General features: G+C 34.9%; 1 protein-coding gene across 1 annotated transcript; it reads left to right on the top strand.

The window, feature by feature from the left end:
- On the top strand, window positions 1-26,542 carry LOC148945826 (solute carrier family 2, facilitated glucose transporter member 1-like). Its single transcript, XM_089098502.1, has 9 exons — window positions 1-106; window positions 5,015-5,113; window positions 6,390-6,556; window positions 8,616-8,805; window positions 13,679-13,892; window positions 17,301-17,488; window positions 19,595-19,807; window positions 21,491-21,694; window positions 26,317-26,542. The coding sequence occupies exons 1-9, from the start codon at window positions 65-67 to the stop codon at window positions 26,467-26,469; spliced, it is 1,470 nt and encodes a 489-aa protein (XP_088954628.1). The 5' UTR covers window positions 1-64; the 3' UTR covers window positions 26,470-26,542.
- Window positions 26,543-27,927: the final 1,385 nt, after the last annotated feature.

The raw sequence follows: 27,927 nt of genomic DNA, 5'->3' as shown, positions 1-27,927 counted from the left end.
AAGTTAGTTCAGTCGTTAGTTCATTACATTCCGGAAAGTTGTTTAGGGTGATCAAATAAGAAGAATGCCTTGTTCCGAGTCAGGAGAACCAGAACACAAGGCCCCAGTAAGCAAATATTTTTGATTTGGTCATTTTTCGTTGAAGTTTGTATTAGTGCAAAGATTTCATCTAGCGTAAGAAGAAAATTACAACTGATTTTAAATTGTAAAATAAACTGGATATACTATTATTTTGTATTCTGTTTTTTTATGTTCCTTATTTTGCTTATTCCAATACCATTTAAATTGTCTTTACGGAATACTGATAAGGGGATTCAGATTTGAAATAAAATCCCTCACTGAAAGTAAAAAAAAAAATAGAAATTTAGAAAGCAATTTGCAAAAATTTATGGCATTTCAGCATTGTTCCAGTTATAAATATACCAAGATGGGTCGTTGGGCAAAATTGGTTTTTTTTTTATCTACTTCATACTTTTACAATTAAGAATGGCTAAGCATACCTTAAATAATTGCGACTAATATTATTAAATGACTACATCTAAAATTTGCCTAGTTTTGGTTCTGAATAAGTGCCGCGTGGCACTAAAAATGGCACTTTAGATGCCATTTATAAAGTTGAAAAGCTTGAAAGTATAAAACAGATACCATTGTAATATTTATGTGTCCTAAGCTCTTCACTGGAAGTTTAAAAATCACCCCTTCCAACCTCCTTAGTAAGTTTCATAAATCGTCTGCTCACCAGCAGGCTGCTGCAACATTAGCAGGACTAGCAAGCTGCCACAGCATCGTAGAGATATGCTTAACGGCTCATTTTATAGCTATTGCTCATATCTACGTGATTTTTTAAATTAAATAAAAAAAAATTTTCAACTGAAAGTAAGGAACAGCATTAAAAGCTAAAACGAACAAAAATTATTGCGTATGTGAAGGGGATTGCCCCTCCTCAACAACTCGCTCTTTACGCTAAAGTTTTTGAGTACTTTTGAAAAAGCTTTTTATTTTTCTAATTAAACGATCCTTGTGTTTCACGAGTCGTTCTTAAAGAATTGGGACAACATTCAAACTTTAAAGTAAAGAGCGAGGTGTTGAGGAGGGGGCTATCCCTTTCATATACGTAGTAATTTCTGTTCGTTTTAAGTTTTAATGCTGCTCCTTACTTTACCCTGAAAAAAACTTGGTGTCTATTTAATTTCTGATCGTTTTTTTACAATGCAAGGAAGTCTGGCCTAACCTCCAAGGAGAAATCACCCTCCCCAGGGAAATATCTGCTAGACAATTCAATTCCGGTGAAAATTTACCCCGGACAATTACCCTTAACTACTCTACATATAAAATTGAGACGAAAAAGAGAAAGCAAGACATAAGAAGAATTGTGTATAGGAATTCTGTCAAATTTTCCCAGTATATAATTTCCCCTGACAAGTCCACCCCCTGGAAACTTACCTCCCCATAGAAAATTCCCCGTGGAAAAACCCCAAGCAGAAAATTCGTCCCCCGACCCGAAAATGTATACATACATCCCAATAACAAATACTATGCGTAAACAATGAGCTAATAGTTGAAAACCTTTCCCCTGGGGTTGTGTGTTGCGGGGGGGGGGGGGGGTTCATGTCATATCCGAAGGTATAGTTATTGGGGCTTTCAAACTATGATGAACGAAATGCTATCCCAATATTTTGATCGAATGATTTTGGGGAAAAATTGGTGGGGGAGAAGGCCTAGTTGCCCTCCAAATTTTTTGGTCACTTAGAAAGGGCACTAGAACTTTTAATTTCAGTTCAAATTAGCCGTCTCACGATATTCCAGGACCGCTGGATATATGATCACCCCTGGGAAACACACAGACAAAAAAAAAGAAAAAAAGACGCATCCGTGATCTTGCTTCTGGCAAAAAATACAAAATTTCACATTTTTGCATATAGAAGCTTGAAAAATTTAAATAAGGCTTTTCTAATACGCTGAATCTGACGATGTAATTTTCATTAAGATTATGACTTTTAGGGATGTTTCCACCTTTTTTCGAAAATCAGGCAAATTTTCTCAGGCTCGCAGCTTTTAATGTGTTGAAACTAAACTTTATGAAACTTCTATATTTGAAATCAGCACAATAAGACAATTCTTTCGATATATCAATTGGTACCAAAATTCCGGTTTCTAGAGTTTCAGTTACTACTGAGCCGGGTCGCCCCTAACATACAGTTCGTTACCACGAACTGTTTGATTCAACTGTCTGTAGCTGCCAAATGGCACTCTTGGTCAGGGACAGATATACAGAAAAATCTTGGAGGGGGGAATGAGACAAGGTCACCAATAAGCTAAATTTTGGGGATGACCAAATGTGACAAGGGCAGCAATAAGCACAATTTTGGGGGAGGACCAAATGTAACAAAATGTAACAAGGGCGCCAATAAGCACAATTTCGGAGGAGGACCAAATGGGACAAGGGCGCCAATGATCAAAATTTTGGAGGAGGACCCATTGTGACAAGGGCATCAATAAACAAAATTTTGGGGGAGGACCAAATGTGTCAAGGACACCAATGAGCAAATTGTTGGGGGAGGACCAAATGTGACAAGGGCCATTAACTGACCATAACTGACCAAATTTACACATTTATTTTTAAAAAATAAGTAAAAACGGAAGAAAATAACAAGGAATGAAGGCACCAAAAAAATCTCGCCCCCCCCCCGGCCTTCTGGATCTGTCAGTATTTTTGGTGTCGTGTCTCAATTGGAAAAGCTGGGACTAGTGGGATACCAGGAAATTATAGAGATGTGTAATGGCTCATTCAAAAGCTATTCCCAATTTCTAGGTGGTTTTTATCAATTCTACCATTTGTAAGGTTCATCTGGCACTGAAAAACACTTTCGGTGCCTTTCCTCAAGTGGAAAAGCTTAGAAATAAATTTCAGGTACTATTGTAATACTTATGGTAAAAAACCCTTTATTAGAGGTTTGTAATCACACCTCCTGTATATTTTCCCTCCCAGCCTCCTTACTAAGTTTTATAAAAGCGGCTGCTCACCAACAGAGTATTGCAACACAAGAAAGAATAGTAGACTACCACACCGTCGTAAAGAAATATTTAATGGCTCATTTACAAACTAGTACTCATTTACGTTTTTTAAATATAAATTCTAGCATCTATGAGTGCAATATAGCAACAAAAATGGGACTGTTAGTGCCTTTCGTGCCTTTTTGCGTCTTTTGCACGAACCGAATCATTTGGGGGGGGGGGGGAGGTTATCTAGCGTTTGGCGACACTTTGGAATTTTTTCAGTATATTACTAAGAATAATTAACTGAATTTGTGTAGCTAGTAAAATTAGTGTAGTAATAAGTGCCTGATCTCAGATACTGACAGAAAATACGATTACAGAGCTTGAAAACAAAAATATCGTCAAACCCTAGATGGCCACGGGTTGGTTTCTGTCAACATTAGCGCTAGTTTCCACTCTTATAAGTTATATGCTTTTTGGTTAAACCATTTGTTCTAAAAAAGTATTTGCAGCAATAGTATTTTTAATGAAACATAATTTGCACTTTACTGAAAAAATACAAATAAATATGCATTGCCAGTTTAATATACATATACTGATATTTATTAATAAAATGTTAATATTATTTGATTTATTACAGCTATAAAAGTAAAAACATTTATATTTATTCAGTAAAGTGCAAATTATGTTCTGGCCTTGGAAAGGCATAGAGGTTTTGAGCCCAACTTATGCTAATTTCTGCTCGTTTTGAGTTTGACTCGGTTATTTATTGTAATTTCTGTTCATTTTGGGTTTCATTTATTTATCGATGCTGATTTCTGTTAGTTCCAGCTTTGGTAGATTATTTGATTTTATTTTTGCTCATTTTTGGTTTAATGGAGTTCTTTACTTTCCTTTAAAAAACTTATTTTGTGGAATTTTTTTTTAATTAATAGAATAAAATAAAGATTATTCAGTTAAGCATTATTCAATCAAGAAATGGAAACAATACACTCTTGGAAGCTGCAACAGCTTTCAGTAAAATAATAATTAAGCCTCAGACAAATAAGAAACAAAACTTAAATAAGAACAAGGGGCGTCAATCGGGGATGGTTTTAATTTTAGAAATATCTCTCTTGGGTATTTTACTTGATAAATACTTTCTTTGGCATTTTCGTTGAAAAAAAAAATTACCCTCTCAGATTTTGAAAAGTACATCCCCTGCCGCTTTATTTTCATAAACTGACAGTACTGAATATAGTTGGAAAAAAAGGAAAACAAAACTGTTAAATCTGTAGTAGGTAAGCTATTCAGGGAGGAAGGAATTTAGGCTGGTTTCAAACTCTTGTGTAAGGTCTTTCGTAAAACAGGTCTCGATGAAAATTTTGCAGAAACGTGTCCTGGACGTCTATCGGTGATGAAGAGTAGGTCAAACGAGGTTATACTGGGAAAGGTCTACGCAAGATATTAGGTGGTTGATATTTTGCACCTTAGTTAGCTGGGATTGTGTTTCAGAGTTGGCCGATTTGAATGAATAGCCTAAATTATAAAAGATATTTGTTATCCACAAAAGTTTATCCACAAAAGATATTTGGTATTAGGTGTTAGTTACTTGGCAAAACTTCACTTTAAACTACCCTAATTAAAACTGATTTTCAGCTCAACCCCTAGTATGCGTCTCGCAAAACACCCTCAAATTATAAATTTAAACCTTAGTATCTTTTAGTCCTTTTGTCCTAGCCTTTAGGCCAGGGTTGTCGGCTAAATTTTTGGCTTGCGCATTTGGCATCAACCTGAGAAAGAATATTGACCATACAGCCGGGACACTCTAAGGTTTCATTATATCTTGCTTCAGCAAAAGTTAATTCAGCATTATTTTAATTTTCGTATATTGGAAAGGTAGTGTAACCTTCATCGTTGTGTATGGCAGTATAGTCTATGATTTACTTATTCTCCAAGAATTTCATCTAAAAATTTTTCAATACACATAATTTCTAAATTATTTAGGTTCTGTTTAATTTATGTTTACTTTTTTCAGGGTTTAAATGGTCGTTTGGTTTTTGCCATTTGTGCTGCTGCTATAGGATCTGGATTCCAACATGGCTACAATATTGGTGTTGTTAACGCGCCAGGAAAAGTAAGTGTTAATTCCAATGTTAGATATTAGCAGACATTGCATCTAAAATATTTCTGTTTTACCTAATCTAAGCAAAGTCTTCTTCTTTCTTGTAGAAATTTGTATTGGTGTTTGAGCCCTTAACCAGGGATGTAGCTTCAGCATTTCTATTTAGGGGGAGGGGTCCCACATCTGGAGAGTCAAAGAGCATGGGCTATATAACAATTTTTTCTCTCCAAATTATTTGGGGTAGGCAGCTGCCCCACTTGCAACCCTACCCCAAATGACGCCACTGCCCTTAACCATACATATAATAAGTATTTTCTTTGGCTTATCATAAACTTTTTGAAATAAGGTTTCATCAGAACGTTTATATAAGTTGTTCTATTAGTTTTTTGGCTACGCCCGCAAATGAGCTCAGTTTTATTTACTTTTTACGGTAGGCTTGTAACTTACAAGACATGTAGACAGGGTAATGTATAATTTCATGAAAATAAAAATAAAGAAAAAAACCAACAAATGGAAAAGCTTAATAATATCCATTGCTTGAAACAATTAAACTTTATGTTTAAAGATTTTAGTAGACAATCAGTAAAAATTAAGTTGCAATTACTAATTAATTATATTTGTTGAACTTGCTCATGCTGTCAGAATGAGCCACCCTTATTTACTGAATAATTTCTCTTTGTTGTAAGTTTTAATGTCACCGTTAACTTTCATTTATAAAAAAAGGTGTTTTTAACAAAAACTTACAAAAAAGTAGAAATTACTATAAATTCAAAAACGAATACAAGTTAAAATGAAATAATCAGATAAGACATACGGATCCTAAAACAAAAATGGTTTGTGAAAGAGCTAGAATGTCAGTGCGGTTTCAAATCCTTTTTTATAGCAAACGAACTTACAATAAACATTAAAAAAAAAAAAAAATTACCGCTCTCTTTGAGAAAAAAGCAATGGTACATATCATTTCTCTCTGATGACGTGGTCATCTTGCACTTTAGTGTTTTCATCTCGTGTTCTTGCCTAAATATTGAGAGTGAGAGACACGAACGTATCTAGGATTTTTCTTTGGGGTGGGAGGGTGTCAGAAAAAAAACTTAAAAAAATGCATCAAAAATTGATTTATATTCATTTTTGTTATGTTTTATGTGTCGGACAAAAATTTTGGGGGTAGATTCAAACCCCATATCACCCCGGATACGGCCATGGTGAGGGATGATTCTCGTTCTTTTGGGGAGAGATTCTCGTACCCTAGCAATAAAACAAGGTTTGACAATATATATTCTTCTTTCAGTTAATACAACAATGGATTAATTTCACTGATTACGCTCGATCTGATTATACAGTGGTACCAACAGAAGCGAGTATAACATGGATTTGGTCTGTAGCAGTTTCTGTGTATTGCATTGGAGGAATGATTGGTGGATCTTTAACAGGATTCTTCGCTGAAAAGTTTGGCAGGTAAGAAAATCGTGCGTTTGATCTTCATAAGGATAAATCTAAAAAATAATCACAATATTTCCTAATTCGCCTAATACTTGGCATTTAGTACATTTTAAACTCTGTATGGGAAAAGATAATATTCAATTTGGCTTTAGACATATTTTTTAGGGTTTGGAACGTTTCCGAAAATAGCCAATTAACACGTATTTATAGGATTCATAAGAAATTATACGAGATTTTCTAATAACAATGCGATCTTCAAGTTTGCAGGGAGGACAATTATCTCCATAAGGTTGGCTCGATTGACCTTAAAGGTTGGAGATTCCCTGCCAAAAAAGAAAATTTCTACTAGAGATAAAGATGAATTTTCTTATTTTTTTTTATCCTTCATAATCATGTCAATAAAGTATTTTCTGAAGTTAAGAAAAATTGGCCTCTGACTTAAAAATGTGCCTCTTCCATTATTTAACCCCTGAAACTCTATAATAGTTTATGTCCCTCTTGTAAAAACGTAACAAAAATGCATATAAACAACATTTTGATACGTTTAATTTTTTTTGTTTTGTAAACCATCATCCGGAACCCACCCCCTCCTCCCCGAATAAAAATTCTGGACATGATCTGGGCTGTACTAATTTATTTTTAAAGTTCTAAGTCACCCCTAACAGAGACCTACTTGGGACTATATTTGATTGATACAAGGATGGAGTTGTTGAACATGAAAAAAGGTGCAAGTTCTAATGTAATGCAACACCAATGAAAAATATGAATATTTTGGAAATGTTCGTCTATGAAAAATAAAGTAGAATTAATTTCAAGTTGCCAGATATCCCAGAAAATTTTAATAGGCAATGCCAAGGCCGTTTCCAGGGGGTTTGAACCTCCCCCAAAGTATTTGTCCCTCTTGTAAAAACGTAACGAAAATACATATGAACAGCATTTGGATGATATTTTTTTGTAAAACATTATCCTGGACCCATCCTCTCCTCCCCGGATAAAAATTCTGGACAAGAATCTGGGCTGTACTAATTTATTTTTTAAAGTTTCAGCTTTTTGCTAAAGACATTATCTTACGTTAAAAGATATTAGACTGTCTGCCTATATAATTGCTTTCGCTTGGGGGGGGATACTCAAACGTAATAGTGTTCTTAGGTCTAATAATCAGGGGGGGGCAAAGTATACCAAAGAAGTGTGAACACATAAAATAAATAGTATTTAATATTAGATGTCAGAAAAACTGGAGGGGTAGCTGCCCCCCTGCCCAGGTCTAGAATCGCCACTGATCTCAATGTAAACCTTCTACACAAGTATTAAATATAAAGAGAGAAAAAGAGGCAAAAATTGGGTTTTTAAAGGCCAAATGAAAATACTGACAAAACATAACAAAGCGAATATTCCGAGGGGACAAACGCCTCTGTTCTTCAGCGCGGAACGAAGAAATATATTCAATGAGAGTGCCGAAGAAAAACCATCAAAATAAAACGCGGAAAGTCAATGTGAAAAAAAAAGCAACAAAACAACAAAAAACCAATGAAAAAACCCAAAAGTTTAAAAGATGAATTAAATTCAATAAAAGCCAACAATTATAAGAATTAAAACCAAATACCTAACAACCATACAAGTTAGGTTATTCACCAATATCCGCGATTTGCAAAAAAAAAACAAAACTTGAACCGCCATCGACGGATACTAACTGAGAAATTAAAGAAAAACATTCATTCACTCAAAACAAAGCAAACTACTCTTATTTCTCTTCGGCACTCTCATTGAATAAATTTTTTCGCTTCGCGCTGAAGAAGAGAGGTGCTTGTCCCCTCGAAATATCGGTTTGTTGTGTTTTGTCAGTATTTTCATTTGACATTTAAAAACCCCATTTTTGCTCGTTTTTCTTTCTTTATATTATGCCACGTCAATGTGGTTTAAGAAAATTTTAATAATGATATTTATTAATAAGAAAACACAGCAGATGAAAAACCACTCAATACCTTTGTTCTCAGTGCAGTGTCATTTCAATGTCATCAATGTCATGAAATGCCATTTCAAGCGTCATTTCAATGTCATTTCATTTGTTTTTCAGGAAAGGTGGCCTTATTGCAAATAATATATTTGCTATAGTTGGCGCCCTTCTCGAAGGTTTTGCATACTATGCCAAATCATATGAAATGCTTATTGCTGGAAGAATATTTATTGGAATTAATTGTGGGCTCAACGCCGGACTGGCACCAATGTACCTCAGTGAGATATCTCCAGTGAATCTCCGAGGGGCGGTAAGACACTTCTGCTTTATTAACTAAAATTGATAGTAAACCTTTGGTGTATATTTCTGGTGTATGTTTTGGTGTTTGGTGTTCAAGAGGAATTCAGAACTAATTGACGGAAATACTCCTCCCCTTTACTGAGTTTTACCTCTTTACGCACAGGCAAAATAAAATAACTTTTGTTTGGTTCCAGGGGTATAAGGTATAATGTTGTTCAGGAAAAACCACTGCTCTTAGGAACAAAATGATATAACTGTTATTCTTTCTTTTAAAAATCAGGAGTAAAACTCCTCCAAAAAGTAAATCAATAAAACTCCCTCAAAAAGGATTTTTAACGCCAATACATTTATTATTGGTTACTTTTTCTTTCAGCTGTAGTTTGGTTTCTTCTGCTTTTTTCTCTCCTGCGCCATTATCCCAAGCAATCAGGAGTGGACTGTAAACACTTCGGGGGTAGCAAACGTTAAGTAGGGAGCTCGGGCCAGTAGTAACCAATACCTTAGAAAAAGATATTCTTAGAACACTTAATACATCAAAAGAATTGGATTTCGATGCTGCTTCCGGAAATAAAAAAATAATGAATTTTAATTATACCCATCAAAGCTAAGAGCCTGAAAAAATTTGCCCGATTATCAAAACTGCCCAATTGCCCAATTTAGCGGAATCGAAATCAAGCATGCAGGGGTTCTTAATAGAAATTCAATCATTAGATTCAGTACATCAGAACCTTACTGCATATATTTGAAGCTTTTATCTAAAAAAATGTCGAATTTTACTTTTTCCTCCAGAGGAAAGATCCTAGATGCGTGTTTTTTGTTATTTTTTTCCCTCTAGAGGTGACCATATCTTATTGCTAGCCCTAGGAGATAGAGAGAGGGCTCATTCAAACAAAACTAATAGGTTTTAGAGCCCTTTTCTAGTGTAAGTGTGGAAACTAAAAAAAATACCTTTCCATGAAATGTTAAAAATAGTTAACAAAAATAATAAGTATTTTTCCAATAAAAGGATAAAGACTAAAAAAAATCACTTTTATGACTTGAATGTGCACTATTCAGGTAGGGAGAACTGGTCTAGGTTAAATAAGGGTGACTTCAGTCAAAACTTTTTACTATTAATTGGCGTTTTCTGCAGAAAGTGGAAAGGGGTTTTTCCGTAGTTTTGTGGCAGAGAACAACAATTTTGCTTCAAAGAGGACCAGGCTGCCATTGGTTAAAGTCCAATAATAGGTAATCGGTTTAAAAGTACTAAAAACAGTGTTTAGAGCTTTCTAGTTGCTAAGAAAGTAAAACCGTGTGGTGACGTATTCGTTCATAAGTAGTTAAGTCGTCCATATAAAATAATATATCTTTATGCAAGATATATATCTTCATGCAAGATTTACTTGATTCACTTGATTTTTCATGAAAGTGAGTTAAGTAACGTATAATTGGGCTTCGGCTAATCTGATGGAGGGGTGGTTCATAAGCCTTCAAATAAATATAGGAAGTATTGTGTGTGTGTGAGGAGGGGGTAGGAGTTCATGTTTTATTTAAACTAAGCTCATACAATTTAAACTAAGGTTGTGCTCCCGGTCCGACGAAAAGTTAATAATAGTTAATAAAAAATTAAAATTAATTATTATATTAATAATAAGTTAATTAAAATAATTAACTAAAATAAGTTAATTATATTTAGTAAAAATTTAATATTTCGTTCAAGGTGAGAGCGAATTAACAGCTGGAACGATCGAAAATTAAATTCGTATTCAATTTTGTATTACATTTTTGTAAATACGGTTAACTAGCGTATTTACTGAATTGACTTCTGTACATTCATCATAAAAGTGGGAAAAATGAAGGCAAATGACTAAAGTCAAGTCAAGGCAAATGACCAAACTAATGAGTATGTGGAATATGAGCCCATTTTGCGTTTGCGTTTAAAAGTTTCGCCGGAAGAGAACCATTAGTTAATGAACCGTTCCAGGTTCGCAGACACTTCGTATTAAATTTAAAGTAAGTACGAATTAAATTGCATTTTGGACCGGGAACACGCTCTAAGTTCATACTTTTATTTAAACTAAGGCTGAATGAAGGTGGCTTATTTTGTATCATTTAACTAAGCTGATTTGCTTAATTTTTCATAAGGGTATATACAATGATGTGTAAGATAGGTAGACCTAAACATGGCCATCTTTTGAAAAACAGTTTAAATAAAAATGAATTGAAAGTTTTATAATTAAAGTAAAGCGCAACATTGAAACTTGAAACACAAAAAATGAAGTATTCCTTATATAAGGAAAATCCCCCTCCTCAATCCCTTCTTGTTTACGCTGAAGAATCCACTCTTATCTTAATTGCTTAATGGCCACTCAAACACAACGGTCGTTGAATTAAAATAAGAATATGTTTTAAAGCACTAAAAGGCTTCAGTGTAACCAGCGGGGATTGGGGAAGAATTAGAACAGCTGGGATTGGGAGGAATCAAAACAGCGGGAATTGAGGATGAACAAATCCCCATTATATTCCAAACCTTTGGAGATGGCTTTGAATTGTTATAAAATTTAATATTACTCCTTACTTTTATTTAAGAAAAACTTTTTTCATTTAATATAATTGTATATGTTTTATTTAGCTGAACAGCATTTATTTATTATTTGTTTAATTATTTGTTGCAAGAAACTGATCTTTTGAAAACAGAGATGGTTTGAGAAATGTTTAAGATCTGCTCAGAAGCTATATTCATTTTTTGTATGAAAAATTCAAATTAAACGATCCGTAGGCGTTTGAGATGTTTTTAGGGGCCAGGTTTCCCTGTTATAGTAAATCCTGGGATGGACGAGTTGAATATTTAATAATAAATCAATGGTAGGTGTAGCTATAAATACATTTACGCTAAACATGAAATAGCTTAGGTAATTAGTGTTACCTAATTACTGCCTGTGATTGCTACCAAATGGTCGTAGTATTAATATTTATAATAGTAAATAACTGTAGTAGGCTAATAGATTTAGGCTGATATTTACAAATAGATTTAATAACAAATACCTTTAGCATTAAATAATTTTACTTCAACTAGTTTAGCAAGTATTTCCTACCTACAAAATGACAATAAGAACAGTAAGAGAAGGGACAGAGAATATGAGAACAGAAAAGAGGAGGGACAGAGAATAGGAGAACAGAAAAGAGGAGGGACAGAAAAAAAAACACTAAGAGGAGGGACAGAAAATTCATTGGAAGGACCAAGCTTGCCACGTTGATTTTTGAATTAAAATCAAGTTGCCATCAAGCCAATGGTCAATTGGAGACACAGCTAAGACAGGTAGTCTGAGGGAGAGGCAAATCTGGCATAAGCCTTTTTCAGGATTGTAAAAAAAATGATGTCATTTTCATTTGTTGTTAGATTTTATATATCATCCATTCATCCTAAGGTAGAACTAAGGTAGATAGCCATATAACTAAGAGATGGTCAAGATTTTGGGTTGACTCATGACGAACAATGTCGATTGGACTTGAATGCAAAAAGGGAAAACAGAATTTGCTTGGAATCACAGGCGAATAAGTAACCTAATCCTACTGAAAGTGAGACAACCCTCGGTCAGGGTTGCGTCCAGGATTTTGTTCAGAAGTGGGTGGCTATCAAAATAATTGAGGGGGTACCAACAGAGTAAGGGGCTAACCATCTGTAAAATTTCTTACTGCCGAAACTTCTTGCCACGTTGATTTTTGAATTAAAATCAAGTTGCCATCAAGCCATTGGTCAATTTGAGACAAAGCTAAGACAGGTAGTCTGAGTGAGAGGCAAAGCTGGCATAAGCCTTTTTCAGGATTGTAATGATGTCATTTTCACTTGTTGGGTTATGTCTATCATCCATCCATCCTAGGGTAGAACTGAGGTAGATAGCCGTATAACTAAGAGATGATCAAGATTTTTGGGTTGACTCATGACGGACAATGTCGACTGGACTTGAATGCAAAAAAGGAAAACTGAATTTGCTTGGGATCAAAGGCAAACAACTGACCTAATTCTAATAGGTTACTTGCCGCCTGTTATACATGTCAGAGCATCGCTTAATCTTTCTTACACACCACAACAACCGAGTTTGAAAGTGAGCCAGCCCTCGGTTAGGGTCGTGTCCAGGATTTGTTCAGAAGTGGGTGGCTACCAAAATAATTGAGGGGGTACCAACAGAATAAGGGGCTTATCTTCTGTAAAATTTCACTAATGGTCTCAAATAAGGACTTCTAATTTGTCAGAGATAACGTAGATAATGATAAAGATAATGTAGGAGCCAAAAACATATTTTGGGGAAAGGAGACTCAAGCTGGTCATTCCACTAGCTTCGGCACAAGCTTTCGGCAGCTCAATTGCAAGAAATAGGGCCACAAATATAAAATTGAAATATAATTAGCGTAATAGCATCCCAAAATACTTCAATAAGTCTTCGTTCAAAAAACAAATCAAGATTTTAGATAGGAGCCCAAAATCCTCTTGCACCCCCTATTACGTGCGTGCTAGCTTATAGTGCTTAGTGTGGTGATTTCTGTTTTTTTTTAGTTTTGATGTTGCTCCTTATTTTCAGTTGAAAAAAATTTTTTTTTTTAATTTAATTTCAATTAAAGAACTATTATCTCAAGCACTGGATTACTACAATATAAGTAGAGCTGATTTCTAATTTAATAGCAATAACATATTGGAAGGTCATTTGCCTGAGGTTCTTTATTAATGCCTATTTACCACTATCTATTTTTCGGTCTTACATCGTCAGTAAGGACAAAATAAAGAAATCTTGTATAAATTTAATTGGCTGTTTTTTTTTTAATTTATTTGCTCTGTGTGGTCTCATTTATTTCGGTCATATATTCTCATTGTTTAGATTTTTCTCATTGTTAATTTATTTTTCTAGGTTGGAACTGTGTATCAACTAGTCCTAACAATTTCAATCTTGATATCTCAAATCTTGGGAATGGAGAATATCATGGGTACTGAAGTACTTTGGCCATATCTTTTAGCATTCACCGCCGTACCTGTCCTCTATCAAACTCCTGCGCTAATGCTTTGTCCCGAGTCACCCAAATATATCCTTATCACCAAGGGACGAGTTCAGGAAGCTCAAAAAGGTAGAACTCAATTTTTTTTAAACTGAACTATTGAGATGATACAACTTAAATGAAGCAAGTAAAATTAATTTTGTTTTTTAAAGAGAAATATTTGAAACTAAACCTTATGATAGAAAATATTTAAAGTAAGAACAGGTTTTATTTTCATTGCCTTGCACAACACAAAAACCAATATCATAGATTCGGATCGACTAAAGAGGTGCGGTATGATGTGGAGATTATAGTGAAAAGGCAGAGCAGCTAATTTTGTTTTTGTGAAATTTATTTCACAAATAGTTTTGTTTTTGTGAATTTTTTTTTGTGAAATTGCTTTTTTATGAACAGTAGGGATAAATTTCTTCAAAAATGATACAGATTAAAGCACTTTGAAACGGAAATCCGGCTGCGCAACAGAAATAAGTGTCCCATAATTCCATTGTAATGCACTAAAAATTTGTGAAAACTCGCTCTACAACATTGTGTCTGCGCGAAAGGGGGAGTCATGAAGAGAGGTCTAGATTGATGTGGGTCAAAAATGTTTAATGGAGAGTACATGACTTTTCACTACTGTTAATATGTACTTATAATGTAATGAAACAGCTGTCATGTAATAATTTAAGTACGTGTATATGTTAGGTTGGAGACATACCAAGAGAACAAACATGAATTTTCAGATGTTTTATTTTTATACTGGGTCTCGTTAAGACCAGTTATTGGGAAACAGCCTCCCCTGTAATGGAGCTTGGTAGTTTCCGTTGTGTATTAACGGGGGACTTTGTGTAAAATGTACTTTTAGGACTTTGACACCATATTTACCCATGAAATCTTGAGAGTAGCTTTAAAATAAGATTTTAAGGAGTAAATGTTTCAGCGATTACTTTCTGGTTATTTAAAACTGGAGAGTATTATTTATAAAACACATATTTTTATTTCTAAAAATTTTAATTGAAAATATTTAATTCAACGTGTCAAAAATAGAATCAGAATTTCCCCCTGAATCTAAGTGTTACAATCATTTGCATCTTATAGGTAAAAACTAGCTGTCGTTTATGCGGATATTTTTAAAATAATTGTAAAAAATGTTATATTCTTCAGCATATGTATGATAGTATCCATACGCTACGGTGCCCCATAGAAAAATTGGGACTCCCTTAGATATAGTACCGTTTTTCCTGCATTTTCATTTTCCCTACATTTTACATTCACTGGTTTGTTACCATCACCCTGGGGAAGATAGAGACGCATCAGTCTTACCTGAACAAAAACTATCTCTCTTTTTGTTCAGAAATAGAGGACTGGAAAATATCAGTAAAGGGATTTTCAGTGCCAATCCTCGGTTAATCGTCAGAAAAAAGGTTAATTTTTGGGGGCACTTGAGGTGAACTAATTTACAGCATGCGACCTATGACAAGTGTCACGCATGTTCGAAGAACGGTGGAGAGTGATCGTCACAGAAAAAAGCTTGAATAGCCTTCAGGGCAGTGAAAAAGTTGACCTGAAAGCTCAACTACTGGTGTTGAGGTTTCCTTAAAAATATTAACATTATAAAAGGTTTAACCTGCTATGTCGTCTTCATAATTTGCTTAGAACCACCGAGTATCCAAGGCTTCTATGTTTAAGAAGGAACAATTTAAAAGCCAAAATTAAACAAGAAAATTTCCAAATTCATTCAGAACAACTTTGAAAATATATCTTTTTCAAAGTGCATCCTTTGACAGTAGTTGATGCTTCGAAGTGCTTTTGTACTTGATCTTCCGAGGCTTAACCTACTAAATTTAATTTGTATTAAATAATAAAACCAGTTTTTTTTAACTGAAAGTAAGGAGCGACATTAAAACTTAAAACAAATCGAAATTATTCCAAATATGAAAGGGGCTGTCCCCTCCCTAACGTCTCGCTCTACGCCAAAGTTTTTATTGTCTTAAAAAAAAGAGTTGTGAGAAAGAGTCAAACCTTAGCGTAAAGAGTTAGGCGTTGAGGAGGGGACATCCCCTTTCATATACGGAATATTTTTTGTTCGTTAATGTCGCTCCTTACTTTCAGTTAAACAAAACTTGTTTTTTCATTTAATTTCTGAACGATTTTGAATTAATGCAGGTTTTGATTTTGGCTCACCGTACATCAGTAATTTAAATAAAATTTCATATTAATTTTACTTTTTTTTTTGGCTAAATTGCTTTCTCAAAAGTTGTTTAATTATATTTATGAACGTTTTATTTAGTAATAAATATTCGTAACTTACGAATTAACTTAAGTAACGAACTTCTGTATTCGTATATTTTTATTACATATATTAAGGGGTTCGCCCTCTAGTCAATACCTCGCTCTTTACACTATAGTTCAAATTTTCCTCCATTTCTTTAAGAATGACCCCTTAATCACAAAGGCCTTTAATTATAATAAATAGCTCTGATGAAAATACTAAAAAACCTTTAGCGTAAAGAACGAAGCATTGACTAGGGGGTAAACCCAATCATATACGTAATAACTTCTGTTCGTTTTAAGTTTTGATGTTGCTCCTTACTTTCAGTTGAAGAGCTTGTTTCTTTAATTAATTTCAGGTCTTTTTTAAATAATGCTGGGAAATCCGGTACCCCCTTCATATCAATGTCCCTTCCCCCGTGAACGTTTCCTCCATGGAAAGATCCCCTCACGTAACCCCCGACCCCCCCCCACTACCGGAATAAATTTCCCCCTGAAAAAGACTATATACTTCCCAATAACAAATACTATATTTAAACATTGGGCAAAGACCATAGCTTGCAGCCCTTCCCCCAGGGACTGTGGGCGATTAGATCATCCTTAAAGACACATTTACCATATTTTTCGACCCTGTTGAACAAAATGGCTTTCTCAAAATTTAGATTGCGTAATTTTGGGGGAAAAATGAGCGTCGGAGGGGACCTAGTTGCCCTCCATTTTTTGGTCACTTATAAAGAGCACTACAACTTTCATTTTCCGTTTGAATGAGCCCTCCCACAACATTCAAGGACCACTGGGTTGATACGATCACCCGTGGAAAAAAAAATAAACAAACACGCATCCGTGATCTTTCTTCTGGCAAAAAAATACAAAATTCCACATTTTTGCAGAGCTTGAAACCTCTACAGTAGGGTTCTCTGATACGCTGAGTCTGGTGTGATTTTCATTAAGGTTCTCTGACTTTTAGGGGGTGTTTTCCTCTTTTTTTTCGAAAATAAGGCAAATATTCTCAGGCGCGTAACTTTTGATCGGTAAGAAAAAACTTGATGAAACTTAATATATTTGAAATCAGTGTAAAAATTTGATTCTTCTGATGTATCTGTTAGTGTCAAAATTCCCTGTTTTAGAGTTTTTAGGGTCGCTCCTTACTTACAGTTCGTTGCCACGAACTGTTTGATAAATAAAATAAGTCGATAGGAAAACATTCTAAATTCAATTTTCTTCTAGCGTTGACTTGGCTGAGAGGTACGGTCGATGTCAAAGACGAGATGACCGAGATGACTGCCGAATGCGAAAGCCAGAAAGCAACTACTGGGACCGGTTTGAGAGAAATGTGGACGAATCCAAGTTTAAGGTCACCACTGATTATTGCTGTTATGATGCAATTGGCGCAACAGTTTTCTGGCATTAATGCTGTAAGTACTAGATGGAACTAAAATTAATTTTTGTTAAATGAAGGAGGCTAAAATTTTTGCCGGCCCAAGGAGCTTCGCTAGGTCTATTTCTACAAAAATGTTAAGGTAACTTAATCATCTAATGACAGAAATCATAAAGGGAGCATATTGTCCATATAGCTTGCTATATGGACAGTATAGTCAGGGTCGTATCCAGGATTTTTTTTGGAGGGGGGATTACAAAATAATTTTTCCGTGGAAGGGTTATAAAAAATAAACTTTAAAAGATGTGTCAAATTATATTTTTACGAGTCAGACAAACATATCAGGGGGCGGGGTATATCCCCTAAACTCCCCTGGATACGGCCTTGAATATAGCATATAAATATGTTATTGCTTTATATAAACTTGAGAAGGGTCAGATGGCCCATTCTTTTAATATCTGCAATACACAGAATATACAATTAAGAGGAGCCTCTCAAAATTACTTAAGGATCTGTTTTTCTAAAGGTACAACAGAGGAAGTTATTGCACTAGAAGTGGGCCTAGCTCATGACCAGCTACTTTTCTATTGTATTTTCCAATAACTCGAGAGATAACTTTCTGGGTCTGCAATTTTGTATTTTTTAACTATAGGGGAATTTCTGTGCCAATGTGGTAGACGTAGTGAATATTTTACAAAACGGAAAACAGCGAACGGATTTTTGACTTTTCAGATTTTGTAAATATTTTCCAAAATGGGGCGATGTACAATATGGGGGAGGGTTACTGCATTGAGCAGGTTAGCTAAGAGATACCCAAGTTACTACCCAAGTAGTAACCCAAGTTACTAGTGCCTGAAAAAATTCCGAGTTGATAGAATTCATCTGGGCTTTTTAATTATTTTTTTATTGGTTTAGTATTCAATCAACAACTGTATTTACTTTGAAAACAGAGTTTCATTTTGTGGTGAAGGTAAAAATTTCAGAAAACAAGACTTTTGTAACGTATTGCCATTTTAGATGATAATGACACTTCTCTGGTCTTTCTATTATCAGGCCTTTTCTATTCTAAAGTTTGGAATGTATAGAACATGTAATATATAATATACAACTGCTTACATTTACAAATGTAAGAAATTGTAAATGTAAGTAATTGTATATTATATATTTTGTGTTAGTCTATTTTAGTTTTATATATAAATATTTTAAGTAATATTTTATTTATGTCATTTTTTATTTATTTAGTATTTTTCATTTATATCATTTGAGTTTAAAATAATGGAGTGTTAGCATTTATGTGAACCTCAACAGGTAAAATCAATTCTGGAAGTTTCCCTGTGGAGGTAGTCTATGTCTTTTGTTTTTTTGACAATAATGAAAATTCCTCATAAGATACTGAGTAGATGTGCTTCGACAAAAGGCAGAAAAAATCTGCCCTACATGCTCTTCTCTGAATCATCTGGACTGATGTCAAAAAAGTTTCTTGGGCATAATTGTGTGAGGTAGGCAAATGTATTTTGCAACAGAAACCAATATGGGTAGAGCTAATATATTCAAATCTGACGGGTTAAGGATTTTGGAATACTGAATCAAATCAAACCTTTCTGGTGGTTAAGAATCAGATTTGATCACTTTGAGCCACTAAGGAATGATCAGCTTCAAATCAATCACCAAGACCTCTGATCTCTGTGATTAACTTTACTCCCAAAGTTGAAGTCAATGTGATATTTCGGTATCAGCGTTCACGAGAAAAAATCAATAATTAGTATTTAATTCAAAAATAAAGACATTCGTTGCATTATAAATCTATATTTTTATATAATAATTAATATTGAAAATATTTAACTCAGTGCTTTTAATTCAAAGATATAACTTTACAGGAGAACAAACAACCTGCAGAAAAATTGAACCAAACGATCCTGTAGGTTCAACTTGGGGAGTGGACCCCTAATTTCAGTCAGAAGAGAATTTCAGATACTTTTCCGATCTTGGCCACGAGCATTTGGTTCTAAAAGTAATACATATGCTTCAATTGGGAATAGTGTAGAATTAGCAAAAAAAAAGTCAAATAATTGGTGTAGGTATTAATTCAACTTTTAATGACTATTTTATTGAATTAAAATACTAATTGACTTTTCCTTTTTAGGTAATGTTTTTCTCGACTGCCATATTTGAGGATGCCGGCTTAAGCACCGTTACCTCTCAATATGCCACACTTGGTATGGGTGTTATGAACGTCCTTATGACCTTTGTCTCTATGGTATTGATTGAAAAGGCTGGACGAAAAACGCTGCAGCTAGCCGGTCTTTGTGGAATGTTGGTTGTTGTTATACTTCTCACTGGATTTTTAGCCATCAAGGTAATTTAGTCTTCATTTTTGTCCATGCTTAAAGTAAAGGTAAGGTAAAGAATACGGCATTAGACTTTACAGTCCCTACCGGCAGTGCCGATCTCCGTTTCTTGGCCCTTCAGCCAGGAAGTGCAATGGAGGGTTGAAGGTCAACCATCCTGTGCTTTCACACACCCTTCCTGTGATCATATAAATTGAACAGTCATGGGTTTAAGGGTTCTGTCTCGTCATTACGAAAAGCTATACAAAAATCCTAAAGATTTTCCCCCCATAAATATGTAAAAGTTTCTTACTGTTCCACTTTCTAGTAGAACCACTAAGTCCCGTAAGGGTTGATTAGAATCGTTAGCAAGGGGTACAGTAGTTCTTTAGTCTAATTTTTAAGTGGAAGAAGATTTATTTGCATTAATTCTAATTGCGTGTATGTCCTTCAAAATTACAATTTAAATTAGTTCTATTTTTTCTATTTTTTCAGGGATATTTATTGAAAACTCATAATTTTTTTCTCATATGCATTAACTGTGTTTTATTACTTCATCAATTCAAAATTACCATTTAACCACGAGCCTTGTTTTTTTTCTGTATTTTACCTTGGTATTGATTGCTGTCTTTAAATAAAAAAAAGTGTATTATGCATTGGTTTATTAGGTGAGCCTGTTTCATAGCTTGGCTCTCGGTAAGAAAATAATAAAATTGAGAAAGAAAAGAAAATAATTGAATTTTCGTTCGCAGAAAGAAAACAATAAAATTAAAATTTAAGTATATATCTAGATATGATTTAATATAACTTGTTTTCAAATATGAAAGTGCGAGGAGCGTAAATAACCTAAAAAATGGGATCTACCTCGTATGGTTTTCTTTCGATTCCTGACAATATGGACGTAAAGGAGGGTTTATTTCGTGAAGGTTTTAGAGACAGAACAGGAACAGAGTTAGGGGTGTTAGGCACAGAGCGTTGTAAAAGAGACATCGAAATAGGGCTTTTACTAATGACGCTGCGGATAAAGTAGAAAGTGACTACAGTAGCTTATTTGGTGAAGGATATGTGTTCGAGCAGAATTGTAATTCTCCCCCGTATATATGGATGTATTTTGGTGGACTTTGTCCTAAGCAAGACAGTAAAAAGCAATGGAAGTTGTGAGTGAACAAATACAATTTTAATTTGAATTTTAATAACGTATTTGATTTAATTCAACATCAGCCTAATCACTCCCTGAGACCTTCACCTTAATACCCTCAGCTTTGGTTGTAGTAGTCGTAGTAGTTGCTGGGTAAGTAGTATTAGTCGTAGAATAAATTTAGTATGGGCCTTGTTAGGTGAAAATGTTTGCGAAATAAATAAATTTTGTAGCTGTCACTGTAATAATAAATCTGAAGATTAACGTACAAAAGACTACGCCCTTTTGGGAAAGGTAATCCCAAAATATGTCAGCTCTACTTAAAAGATTTTAAATCTAAAAGGAAGGATATTTCTAACTGAAATCTTTTTTAACTCATTTCCTGGAAATGAGATCCATCCTGTTTATAGCAAATCCCATATTGGCCGAGAGTACTGGAATATGAGTATGCGTTGTTTTATATTGTTAATAAGTCAAATCATGCCAATAGTTTATCTTCCTAACAAAAAAACTAGACATCATCTTGAGCTATTACTGAAGTTTTTCTCTATTGTAATCATATTTTTCATTCCAGGATATGGCCCCTTGGATTCCGTATATCAGCATTGTCCTAGTAATTGGATTTGTTGTTGCTTTCGCCACTGGTCCAGGTTCCATTCCTTGGTTTTTAGTAACTGAACTATTCAATCAATCTGCCAGACCACTCGCTTCATCTATTTCAGTTACTGTGAACTGGACGGCAAATTTCTTCATTGGTATCGGATTTTTGCCTCTTGCAGTAAGTAAATTTCTATTAACTACAATGAATAGCAGTGGCGTCGCTTAGGGGGGGCCGAGGGGGGCAGTTGTCCCCCTATAATTTGGAGAAAAATATATATTATGTATAACCCAGGCCCCTTGACTCTACAGATAGAGACCCCTCTTGCCCCCCCCCCCACCCGCCAATAAAAATACTGGAGCCACATTCCTGATGCCGTACAACATACGGTATGGAACTTGCAAGGCTGTGCACAGAAAAAAAGGGCACTCTTAATACACTGAATAAACTATTCAAATAGTTGGGATTGCTACTGGGAAAATATATAGTAAAAATTAATTTGTGAACATGCAGTAATAAAGAAATATGTCAAAAAAAGGAACGGGATTTCTATATATCAAGTCTCTATGCTGTGGTTTTGAATAATTTTGACAAGCGTAAATCTTCTGAATGTTTTTTCGCGTTACTTAGTTCATTTGTATCAGTAGCCTCGTTGACCTGCTTTTAGTCGACTATCGTAAGGCTTTTGACTTGATCCGCCACTATACAGCAGCAAATAACCTCAAAAAGATGGGCGCTAGGAAGCATATTTTGCTCTTAGTTGTTGACTTCCTGCGTAACCGCTGTCAGTGTGTCTATGCTCTCTTCCCTAGTGACTTAAACTCTGAGTGGGCTGAACTAACGTGTGGCGCACCACAAGGCCCTAAGCTGGCAGCTCTTTTGTTTTTAGCGGTAATTAACTACATTATCCTCGAGTTTGAAGACAGATTCAAATACGTGGACGATCTCTCCCTACTTCTGAAATATCTTGCTGAAAAGTCAGACGTGTATCCCCAGTTCAGCAGTGAGATCAGGAACTCCTTTCTCGAGGCGTGTAGCATTAATGACCTCCAGCTTAATATGAATAAAACAAAAGTCATGAGGTTTAATCCGCTTAAGCGTGACCTCTCATGCCCGGTTCCTTGGTACCCTACTACCTCAACCTCAGTGATTCTCGGGGTTACTTTCAGTGACGACTGTTCATTTAGCGCGCACATCGCCGGTCTGGTGAAAAAAGGTAGTTACGCATTACAGTCGCTAATTACCTTGCGCCGACTGGGTTTCTCACAAAGTCAGCTGAAGACGGTTTACGTCACGTATGTGCGCCCAATCCTTGAATATGCGTGTCCTGTGTGGGGCCCTCAGGCTCATAATATTGAATACCTAAGTGAAGATCTGGAAGCCATTCAAAAACGGGCAGTGAAAGTGATACTAGGCCCGAAATACAACTCTTATGAGGCTGCCCTTAGTACCTTACGACTGCCAACGTTGCGTGATAGGCGCTTACAGTTAATGTGCAATTTTGGGCAGTCCCTTCTTTCGTCCCAGAAACACCGTTCGTTGCTTCCCCCACCTGCACCTATCACCGCCAACACCCGCCATAAAAATCAACTAGTGCCGCCAAAGTGTCGAACAACCCGTCACAGCACTTCTTTCGTGCCTTTTTTTGTCAGTTATTTAAACCGCCAGTGTCCAGTTTTATGCAATGTACTAAACAGCGCCATTTAGTCGGGGCTTCGGCCACGGCTACGATAGTTGTTTATAAATAAATGAGTCTATGAGTCTATGAGTCTATTGTATGTAAGGAGCGCATAGTGGAATATTTAAACTTGGTCAAGCATAGAATGCAAGATTACCTATTTAAGCCTAAACGCTGCGTTTATTTGGTGTTATACTGTAAAGCTTTTTAGACCTTTCTTCTGATTACTTAATCAGAAGAAGGGTGGGCAAAATAATCCCCCCCCCTCCGGAACAAAGTCTTCCTACTTTCTCCGAAATACGCCAGCCTTTTCAATTACTGATCTGCTGCATGATTATTTTGACGAGTGTTTGTGTAAATTCCGATATTATTTCCACCAAATGTTTTTAACTTAATCGTTTTAGTTTCAATCAAATGTGGATTAATTATTCAAAGAGAAAAATCATCATCGCCATCCAGCTTTTCCTATGCACAATGAAAAGAGTTTTTTAATTTTGTTTTAACATCCTTTAGGAATATCCTTTTGGAAAATTTAACATCCTTTGGAATTGAATAAATTATAACTGAAAGCATAGCAGAGATACCTCAACTTAAGTTTCAAAACCATCAAATTCTTAGTCAAAATATCCAACCGGTATGGTCAACTATATTATTATGTTTATGTTAATCACTTTAGGGAATGCGTTACCTTGTAGGGTTTTCATATATTGTTTATTATAAAAAAAATTCAGTTCGCTGGCCAGTATTTGTAATTGATTTCGCGGTCTGGATAATTGAATTATAATTGATTTGTGGTCTTGTAGGGCTTTGACATATCCGAATAAACAACAGAAAAATAAAAGCCGGCACCCGAGTTTCCGAATTTCTGTCCAAATTTCCTCTGTTGCTCCTGCACTTGTTCACGGATGCCTAAAGCCTTGGATGGTTAGACCGTTGCTCAGGCGGTAAACATATACCAACAATATTGCGGTAAACATATACCGACAATATTTTTTTCATTTTCATATGGGATCCCAGTCTAGCCCATGTCCAAGGCTTAGCATTCAAGCTTCTCTCTTCAGGATAAGCGGGGAGGGGTTGCCCGTCGTCTCCAATCACTTACTAAATAGCATCTATTCATTGCCTCAGTCCAGCATTCTGAGCAAATTTCATTTTTCACTATTTTCAATGCATAGTGACCCCCTCATATAAGTTCTGTGAATTATCATCAGGGGTTCAGGATGCCATTTTTTAATGAATTATTAGACAAAATTTGGACGTTTTCGGCATTGGGGTCTCACTATCTGGGCTTTATTTATTAGCAAAACTCTTTTCGCAAGGTTACTGCTAGGGAAACGGTATAACCATTCACGGTTTTAGGCATCCGTGAATAAGTTCTAAGAGGAGAGAGGAATTTAGGACAATTTTTGGAGGCGCCCACCTACCCAGAGTCTTAGGCAAGTGACCCAAGACTTGAAAAAAGTTGAAATATGCTCAAATTGCTGGACTGAGCTGAGGCAATGAATAGATACTATTTGGAAAGTGATTGGAGCCGATGGGCATCCATGAACAAGTTGTAAATTGAGAGGAATTTGGGACAATATTTGGGTTCACCCATCGCCTAGAGTCTCGGGCAAGTGACACAAAAATTTTAACAATTTGTGAAAAATTGAAATTTTCTAAGAACGCGGGGCTAAGCTTAGGCAACAAATAGGTAGTATTTGGAAGATGAAGATGGCTTTAAACGATTGTTTGCCTGTTATTTCAAGAAAATTAATGGTTCTATATCAATTCTAAATTCTTGGTCAACCTTCTTAAGAAAGCAGGCATGCCTTGTTTGTCTCTCATTCCAGGCAATCTAACGGTCCTATGTCAATTTTAAATTCTTGGTCAACCTGATTGAGACTCTAGGCAGGCTTGCCTTGAGTCAACAAACCAATAAGAGAGGCATACTTACTCCCACCATTTACCCGTGCAGCCATTTAAACATTTACCTCTCAATTACTTGGACTATCTGTCTTGGCTTTTCTTTTTCTACAATTAGCCATGTCTTGATGCAACCTACTACAAAATACTTGATTTTCAATTCAAATCGGAAGAAAAACTATTTAACGTTTTATGTCGTTAATGTTTGTTTGGTCGTTAACGCTATATGTATCGTTTAACTTTTAATTTATATTTAATTCAATAATTTAACTTAATTTAATATATGTTTAATTTTTCAATTTATATATAATTTCAATGAAACCTACATCCTCAAAGTTTGAATTTTTTTTTGTTATTAAATGGAGCAGAATTCAATTTTTCAAGTTCAGGAAAGGGGAGGCCCCAAAAATTTTTTCTAGTACACAAGGTATGAAATCACTAAAATTTCGCTGAAAGCAATTATCATTTTAGCCATTTGGCCACAAAACAGACGTACATGTCTACTGTCTCTCAGTTAAACTAACAGTCAAATCATAAAAATGCAATGGTCAGTCAACGGTGAGGCTTGCAAAGTCATTTCAAGCTTCCATATCGCCTTACAAGCAATGCTAGAGACATAAAATGTTGACATTATGTCAAAACCTCTTATATATTTTTGCATCAAATCTGGACGGAAGCAACTCTGGATCCTAGCTGCTTGCCGAAAAGTTACAACAGCAAAGTTGCTAAGGCTCCTAGTCTTGGCCAGATATTGAAAATTAAATATGATCTCACCCTATTGATAATACTATGATGCATCAGTTTAACATTAGGTCAAACTATGGTTTGAATTTCAGATTCCTAAAATCGAAACTGTAAATCTAACCAAAATATTTCAGATCATTTAACAAAGAGCCAATAAATTAGAGTCACAAAAGCCAATAACCTTATTCTGCATATTATCTTATTTGCATTTTTTTTTTACCCTGAACGCTACTATTTCTGGGCAGCTAACAACATCTGGGACTTGCACTTTATTCGTTTTAGTGCTCTTTACTTCAACTTATAGCTAACTCTTTTACTGTAGTTTACTCGTGTACTTTTTAGTAATTTAACTCTTTTGGATGACTATCTGCTAATTAAAGTGTTCTACTATATAGCTCCACTTCTACACATTACAGCTCCACGAGAAACATAATGTAAATTTGTCATAGTAACTTATGTCTTGTTTTCTTTTTAGCAACTGCTTGGTCCATATGTATTTGTCATATTTGGTGTTCTGTTGGCCGTGTTCATTTGTTTCACAGTCCACCGCGTACCAGAAACAAAGAACAAAACAATTGAAGAAATAAGTGCGATGTTCAAACCCCCATCGGCTCTCCCCTCTGTTTGAGTTTCATGTTGTTATTTACAAGGATGTAAATTCCAAGTTGTATATTTATATGATTTTAAATAAAATTCCACCATATTTTATCAGTCGACTACCTGCTTTTGAAAATTTTAAGAAAAGGATCTTTTAAGTTCTAGCCAAACTAAAAAGAATAAAGACTGAAATCAAGGGGTGAACAGTTTATTTTGTTGACCTGGCTGAGAAATATGTACTGTGAGGAAAATTTTTTCTAGGGGCACTAGAGATAAGCCGTGTTAGTTCCATTGTACAACCTTGGTTTTACCGACATTTTTGTATGTTAATTACTTTCTTATTAAGGATCTTATAAAAGTTGTGAGGAAAATGAGTACGTTTATGACTCTACTCTTAACTATGTGTATAAAGAAAAGTAAATAACTATGTAAATAGTAATTAATAAAAATAAAAATTGTGACTTTATTAAATAAAAAATTTATAATAAAAGTATACTTTTATTATATTTCTATAAATATTTTTTTTATTTAAATTAAAAGTATTACTTTTAATAAAAATAAAAGCAGAAATAAAAATAAAATAGTTATTATAATAAAAAGTAAATAGATAACAATGTGTAGTAAATGAGATTGAATAAAACGCTGCAAATTAAACCCAGGAAAACTTGATCAAGAGGGACTGAAATACCCTTGCTCCTGTAAAATACGCAATTTTTCACTACTTCTTTTTTAGTGTTTTTTTTTTCTAGAAGTTGTGCCAAGCCTACTGAAAAGATCCCCGCACATATTTCTTGAAGCAAGACCAGGGGTTATTCTGTCTAACCTGGGTTAAGAAATTCAGCTTTACTTCGGAGCCTGTTTCCCCACACTCTCATTCAGTTAGGTACTAAGGTGTAGTGCTGAATAATACACACAATAAGGAAAAAAATCACCAGGTTTTAATGATGTTCTGGTGTATTTAGAGATTTTCTTCAATAGGCTAGTGATTTATGCGCTGATTTAGTGATTCATTCTTATTTAGACAATATAACAAATTACTAGAAATAGTGATAAATCACGAGTCAGCTAAAGATTCACTACAAAATATTTATTAACAAATTTAAATTCTACCTGTCTCTGGTCTTACATAATTTTACCAAACCTAATATTTAAACTAAACTATTATAAAAATATCTTACCTAGATGTTTTAGGGTGCATTTCCAGCTAGGTCCACATTTCACAAATATTATACCCCCTAAGAGATAGTCTTCATTCTCCTTGGCCTCCACAGAACATCACAATTCTTTTTTATTCAGAGGAAGTTAAATTTGAAATAATTTAGATGATAACTGCAGTAAGAAGCTGTTTCTCTGTCTGTTTTTCTTTTCAAGTTATAATAATAAAGTATATTGTATGCCATGCTCAGCTTGTTGGATCTATCATTTATTGAATAAAAAAAAGTTTTTTCAACTGAAAGTAAGGAGCGACATTAAAACTTAAAACGTACTG

This window comes from Artemia sp. Qi Xiang Cuo, chromosome 12 (genome assembly GCF_049724085.1).
Source record: "Artemia sp. Qi Xiang Cuo chromosome 12, ASM4972408v1, whole genome shotgun sequence".
NCBI lineage: Eukaryota > Metazoa > Arthropoda > Branchiopoda > Anostraca > Artemiidae > Artemia > Artemia sp. Qi Xiang Cuo.
This window is presented reverse-complemented; position numbering and strand designations above follow the sequence as displayed.

Excerpts from the sequence above, each read along its gene's own strand:
- LOC148945826 (XM_089098502.1), top strand. The coding sequence starts at position 65 with ATGCCTTGTTCCGAGTCAGGAGAACCAGAACACAAGGCCCCA. Across the intron at positions 107-5,014 it reads AACCAGAACACAAGGCCCCA|GGTTTAAATGGTCGTTTGGT; the intron begins GTAAGCAAATAT and ends TACTTTTTTCAG. Across the intron at positions 17,489-19,594 it reads AGTTTTCTGGCATTAATGCT|GTAATGTTTTTCTCGACTGC; the intron begins GTAAGTACTAGA and ends TTTCCTTTTTAG.